The sequence below is a fragment of the Charadrius vociferus genome, unplaced genomic scaffold (genome assembly GCF_000708025.1).
Source record: "Charadrius vociferus isolate BGI_N301 unplaced genomic scaffold, ASM70802v2 scaffold75, whole genome shotgun sequence".
In the NCBI taxonomy this organism is placed as follows: domain Eukaryota; kingdom Metazoa; phylum Chordata; class Aves; order Charadriiformes; family Charadriidae; genus Charadrius; species Charadrius vociferus.
This window is the reverse complement of record NW_009648545.1, coordinates 672,205-679,125: the sequence shown is the minus strand read 5'-3', so window position 1 is coordinate 679,125 and position 6,921 is coordinate 672,205. Positions and strand designations below refer to the sequence as shown.

The window sequence follows — 6,921 nt, the reverse complement described above, 5'->3', positions numbered from 1 at the left end:
ACTCTTTTCTCACACAAAAGAAAAGGTAATGGTTAAAGTACATGTCTGAAGTGGCAGTGGGCAGTAAGGGGTGTGATGTTATACACCCTAGCTTCTGCTGTTTGCTTTTTAATTTACCTGTAGCTAAGCACTGGGAAGAAACTTGAGGTCTGCTTCATTTTCTTGATAACTCTTAATTAAAGCAAACGTGTCTTGTTTGCTCCTCTGCAAGAAGATGGAACGCTTGTATTTGATATCTGTTTTAATTTTCACTTTTTTTACATTATATTCCATATGATGCCTGCTAGGTTTGTAAACACTGGAGTTTCCTGGCATGAAATACTTAGGTGTGCAATTCGAAACTTTTTGGATTTGATTGAGGGTCTCTTATCTTGCAGGTTTATCTGACAGCCCTTATCTTCATTGGTGCTTTTGCCTCATCGCCATGGAGATACTAATGTAATGTTATCCCCATTTGGGAGATTAACTTAAAAAGTGAAACTAATTTGTGCAAGGTAATGCAGGAAGTTTGAGACAGGGCAAGGAACAATCTGCTGAGGATAACACATAATTTGAATATCCTCCTACTCTTTAACATTTGGCCTATAAGCACTGCTAAGTGAGGTACATAATGCTCTACAAGCCAGCACTTTTTGAGATTATTTGCTGAATTCATATCACTTGAAGCTGACATTGAAACTCATGATCAAGTCAAGTTACACCCAAATGTCAACAAGCAACCATGAATCACTGTTGTTCACTGAGCAGTACACTGATAACAAAAGTATAAAGTGTCTGTAATGAAATACACAAGATCAACAAACCTATTCAAATATGAAACTACCTACAAAAAAAAGCTAGAAAATCTTTTTCTGTATAGGGCTATTTTTAATTGTTTTTATGGTTCTCTGTAGTTAGCTGACATTGCATTTTGAAATTAAGTTCCTTTGGCTTTTAAAAAGAGCATTCTTCCTCTCCTGTACTTATTTTTTCCAATCTCTCTGCCCCCATTTGTGTCTTTTCCCAGAATACTATCTGCAGACGTAACTTTACGAAGAAGACTGAAGCAGGCGATGTTCCCCATCTGCATTGGGCAATGCCTGAGGGATCTTCCTACTGCAACAAGGCAGTGGGATAATAAGTGGTGTGGTATTATTACCTGTGCTGCAGCAGTGCCCACTGGCCACGGTGCTACTGGGGAGGCACAAAGAGACGGTGCCTGTCCAAGAGAACACGCTGTGCTCCGTGGTGCTCCCCACCTGTCTGGTGCTGGTGAAGTGAACTCAAGCAGGGGATCCAAGCGGTCACTGCAATAGATCTGCAGCAAGCTCTGCATCAAGTTCTGATGTCTTTCCTTTTCGCTGCTTCCACTAGCAGCATGGGAGTATGTAGGACTATGGGGAAAGAACTGTAATTGACTGGCAAAAGCTCAGATTTTGCAGGTGTCTCTTACAGTTACTCAGGGCTCATTAGATAGCTTAGCACCCATAAAAGTTGTGAAACATGTTAAAGGCAAAGAATTGCAAGAAAGTAAAAAGCAATCAACGAGCTAAAGACCTGCTCCTTCTGCTTTGTGTTTAATGTTTTTACTTTTCCTCAAATACAGAGCTTGTAGTTGGGACAGTGATGCACTCTATCTGCAGATCAACATGGTAATGGAAATAACATCCTTGAATTCCACAGGTCCCTAACTGTATCAATAAGGGACACGCATTACTTTTGGCTGTTATATGCCAAGTAATTGTAGCATGAAGACAAGATCTGAGACTGCTGTTGTTTCTGTACATCTAAAAATGCCCACCATCTATTCAAATAACTTGCACTGTCCTTTATTAATTCATCTCCAGCAATACTCAGTTATTTCTTACTGTGGGCCTCAGTCTTAGAAGTATGATATGGCTACAGTGCTTTTCATCTGCAAAGAAAAATGCAAGGAGTCAGGTGGTAAAACCCTTAGGAAAAATAAGGGGTAAGCATATTGCCTGAACTTAGATAGTAAGTCAGGGATAAAGCAAGATGTTTGTCATTGTAGAGAATGTGGTCACAAAAGTAGATAAGGTATGTAGAAACAATCTCCCATGATTAGATAGGAAAAAAAAACTTCCTTAAGACTGCCCGTCTATTTATTACTTTCTCCTCAACATGTATTAAGAAACCATTTAGCTACTTCATGGGTGACGCTGAAATTTATGCCAAGAATTTCTGCCTTAAAAGTCCTGACATTCTGATGTTCATATATTCTTTAATTTTCTATTGCATCTTGGTTTATTATACTGGGTAACTGGTCGAGGTGTCAAAACTCTGAGTTTAATTAATTAAAAAGCAGCATGAAATGGAGGAAAAATGTGTATAGAGACTGTATTTTACAATGCAGGGTTAGCATATAACTTTGATGCCTTCTCTGTTTGGTGTTACTGCATGCTGATTCCAACACCTTCGAGTGTTTTCTTTGAGTAACTCACTTCTTAGCCAGTCCTGAGAGCAGTGCTGGTCTTGACACAAAGGTTCATACAGCCCTTCTTTGTGACAGGAAAGTCATCCTCCTATCTCCTATTGTGAAGAGATTGGTGTGAGGTCTCAGTGCTGGTTGATGCATCTTAAAAGTAGGTATGTGGAAACAGTGAGCAGATTGTCCTGATATTTGCATGTAAAAGCACCAAAGAAGTAGAAAAACAGGCTTTTAGGCTTTCTTCCAACACCAAGTAGTAAGACCAAAAAATGTGCTGTTTCTTTGAGTTCATCATAGTCCACCATCTCAATAAAACACTTGTAAGGTACTGTGATCAAGGTGCAGCTACCATAGCCTTTTAGTGTATTTTTTAAGCAAGTATCATCATCATTATTTGCCCTTACCATGCTTTAGTTCACATCACAGAGCAGTTTTGGAGTGCCCAAATTGAGTTCCTTTGATTTGAAGCTAAACCAGAGTATGTTCTTCAGATCCCCACCTAATGCAATCCAGTTGCTGCCACTGACATTCAGTCCTTGGGATCAAATTGGAGCCAGTCTTAAGTAAAACCCTTTGATATGTGTACAGCATAGATGCTGGGTGCTTACCACCACGTGTTTCAATGTATGGATCTGTTCCAGTTGGTTTGAAGTACTTGTTACTGTGGACATAACCAATCTAACCTAGAGAGGCTCCAAAAAGAGAACTACCATAATCTCCCAGCAGCTGAAGGTGACGGCATGCCGAGTTCAAGGACTGCTGAACTTGCAGAAGAAATCTTGACAAAAGAGCTTTTCAACCTCCCAGATATCACTGACTTGAGAACAGTTGACACCATTGCTATTGGTGGGTAGAGGATTACAATACTTATTGTTACTTTTGTAGAAAAAACCTAATGTTATAAGAACAACAATATCTACAACTGCTGCTTCTCAATGGATCAGCAATGAAATAAGTGTGGATCTGAGCAGCTAGAAACTGCTCTGGTGTCCTCGTTACTTAGGAACAACCTGTTCTTATCAGCTTTCTTATTAGGTGTGATACTTGAAACAGTATGACAAATGTTATTACTTTTGACATAATAATTTTATAGAATCATAGAATCGGTTAGGCTGGAAAAGACCTTTAAGATCATCAAGTCCAACCATCAACCAAGCACTGCCAAGTCCACCACTAAACCATGTCCCTAAGCTCCTCATCTACACGTCTTTTAAATAGCTTCAGGGATGGCAATTCTACCACTTCCCCGGGCAGCCTGTTCCAATTTTGACAACACTTTCAGTGAAGAAATTTTTTCTAATACCCAATCTGAATCTCCCCTAGTGCAACTTGAGGCTGTTTCTTCTTGTCCTATTGCTTGTTACTTGGGAGAAAAGACCAACTCCCACTTCTCTACAATCTCCTTTCAGGTACTTGTAGAGTGATAAGGTCTCCCCTCCCCTTTGTGGCTGCTATGTCCAAGATGGCCTCCAATCATCATATCATCCACAAGTCCTTCTCTGTTCACAAACAACAGGTCCAGTGGGTCACCTTCCCTAGTTGGCTCCCTCAACCGATGTGTCAGGAAGTTATCTTCCACACACTCCAAGAACCTCCTAGACTGTTTCCTCTCAGCTGTATTGTATTCCCAGCAGATATCTGGTAAGTTGAAGTCTCCCACAAGAACAAGGGCTAGTGATGGTGAGACTTCTCTCAGCTTCTTATAGAATATTTTGTCTGCCTCTTCATCTTACCCCAAAGCACTCAACCCTATTGTCACCATCATTAAGCTCTAGACAATCAAAATGCTCCCTATCCCACTGCCTCTCCTTCTTTGCCTGTCTCTTCTGAAGAGTTTATAGCCATCCATTGCAGCACTCCAGTTGTGTAAGTCAGCCCACCATGTTTCTGTGACGACAACTATATCAGTTTTCCTTCTGCACAATGACTTCCAGCTCCTTCTGTTTGTTGCCCATGCTGTGTGCACTGGTGTAGATGAACTTCAGTTTGGGAGTCTGTATTTACAATGCAAAATCTAAATGCAATTTTTATTTTTTGTGGTGTTCTAACCAGGTAGTTGGTCTGGGAAAGGAAAAAGCAAAAGGTTAGTCGAATCTTATCATACAATTACCACAAGTACCTTCAGTTTAACCATAAGAAGAAACTGTGGCAATATCAGCACTCTCTGGCAGCTAGTAAGTGGAACGGAGTACTGAAGTTGGAAGAAACTAAGACTCCAAAGAGTAACAGACAGTGGTGATAGTCCAATGGTACTGATATTTAAAAAAATAAAATTTATGGAATTTTGAAATAATCCAGAAGAAAACCATTATTTGAGTTAGTGACAAATGCAGTGTTTCACATATATCAACAATAGAAATGGCACTGCCTTTTCTAAAAGCAAAATACTGAAGTTATTTTGCTGACAATTTTTTTTTTTATGTGCACACATTTCCCATTTTCACTTTCTGTCAAAAAAACCCCATATTTATTAATATATTAATGTCTTACCTGCCAAGAGTTTTGCTAGCTTTCAGTGGTTCAAAAGGTCTTAGTGCCAGCTTTATTCACTGAGTCAGAAGATGACTGAGGTGGGAAGGCACCTCTGGAGATCGCCTAGTCCAATCCCCCTGCTAGCAGCAGGGTCACCTGCAGCAGGTTGCTCAGGGCTGTGTCTGGTTGGGTTCTGACTGTCTCCAAGGATGGAGACGCCACAACTTCTTTAGGCGGTTTGTTCCGGTGCTTAAAAATCCTTATAATAAAAAAAAAAAAAGGTTTTCTTATATTTAAATGGAATTTCCTGTATTTCGTTGTGTCCATTTCCTCTGTATTTCCATTTTCTTGTGTCCATTTCATCCTGGATTTCACTTTGTGTCCAATACTTCTTCTCATGGCAGTGCTTAAAAATAGCTAAACTATATGTAAGTTATTGTAATATAATAATGATGGACTTTGCTTACTGAACAAGAAAAAGGTAGACAAGTTAATAGTTAATGAAAGGACAAAGGTTTTGATTTATGGTATTTACTGTCTTAAATACCAAATTGGTCTGAAATTCTGTCCATGCATCTGCTGACTGGATAACAACATGGGCTGCTTTTCTGTGTCTGCACTCCTAATTTGGCTTCTTCTTCAGGTGGTCTGGAGTCAGGTAAGAAAACAAAGAATGCATATTCTTTATATGATCGAGTAAGCGATGCAGCTTAAGATGAGTTTGAGAGGAAGAGACTTAAGTATGTCACTTTTGCAAAACAAGAATTCTGTTGTCATCTGCATGGAAGAGAGAGAAAGATTTCTGTTTCCTTGGGGTCTTAGTGCTGCTATTTTTAATAGGCCTGGCTATGCATGGGAAGAGCTTGTCTTGCATTTCCCATCTAAGCAAATGTCCACTACTATTCAAAGTAATGTTACCAGAACAGCAAGCCTGGGGTTAGAACCAAGATAAGTATTAAAATTTATTTTGCCAGTCCATATTTGAATGGAAATATGATTTTTTTGTTTTCTGTAACACAATATATTTGATATTGAAATCTATGCCTTTGTAGCCACTGGATGTGCTTTTTAACGACTCCAATCCAACTGAGCTATTTAATGCCAAAAAGTAACAATTGAGATTTTGCATTTCGTTTATTTTGTAGTCAAATGTAGTATTTTGCTCATCTTGTGATAATTTATTGTAGAGGCCAGGAATTTTGGTGATACACAATATAGTTATTTTGGAGAACAAAACCCAGCAGGTTGTTGAAAGTTCATTTCAGCTCCTCATAGCTTCAGGGTAATCTACAGAGTAGTTATTACTTACTGTGACATTATTTAAGTGGAATAACATTATCTATTTTAAGTTATGCAGCTTAACCGTTTGATTCTATGAATCCAGCTCCAATATCTCTCTGTGGCCATTGCATCCACTTCCTCTCCACGAACACATGCTCATACATTTCTCTAAGTCAAGAACTCAACCTCATGTCCCCAACTTTCCCACAGTCTTCCTCTCTCCCCCACTACCCCAACCCCACACTTCCCTTGTATTTCCACTGCCAGTCATGACTACCTGTTCCTCTGTGTCCAACCTTTTGGAAACACAAGTCTCAGCCTTGTTTAGATTTTTCTACAGGCTTTGGTAAAGCATGTAGTAGGTGTTGCAGGGTGCTGCTAACATCTACAAGCTCTTACACATCGAACTGGCTCCTAATAATCAGGTCCTGTGGAAAGAGGGGCGTCTGATTACCAGGGTTAATTATTTAATTTCTATATGCCTTATAGCCAGGAAGAGCTTCTTTTGTATTTCTGGATGCAGATACTAAAAGTTATATAGTCCGGAGAAAACACTGATAGTTAGGGTGTCTCATCTAAACTGGTTGACTATACTCCTGAACTGAAGTTCATGGTGAGACAGGGAAATTTTTACGGGTTGACTTACTGCATCCTTGAATAGATGTCCAAGCTAGGTGAGGTGGATCATCTTCTAGAGATGCCAGGGCATCATGGTGGTACCATGCATATTTTGGGGATGG

The 6,921-nt window shown here is 39.6% G+C and overlaps 1 protein-coding gene across 1 annotated transcript in view; it reads left to right on the top strand.

Annotated features, from left to right (window-relative positions):
• Positions 1-5,495: 5,495 nt before the first annotated feature.
• The window catches only part of MEP1B (meprin A, beta), a 46,584-nt gene continuing 45,158 nt past the window's right edge, over positions 5,496-6,921 (top strand). The window contains exon 1 of the mRNA XM_009885978.1: positions 5,496-5,558. Coding sequence (XP_009884280.1) covers positions 5,496-5,558 — 63 coding nt within the window. The remainder of the gene's footprint in view (positions 5,559-6,921) is intronic.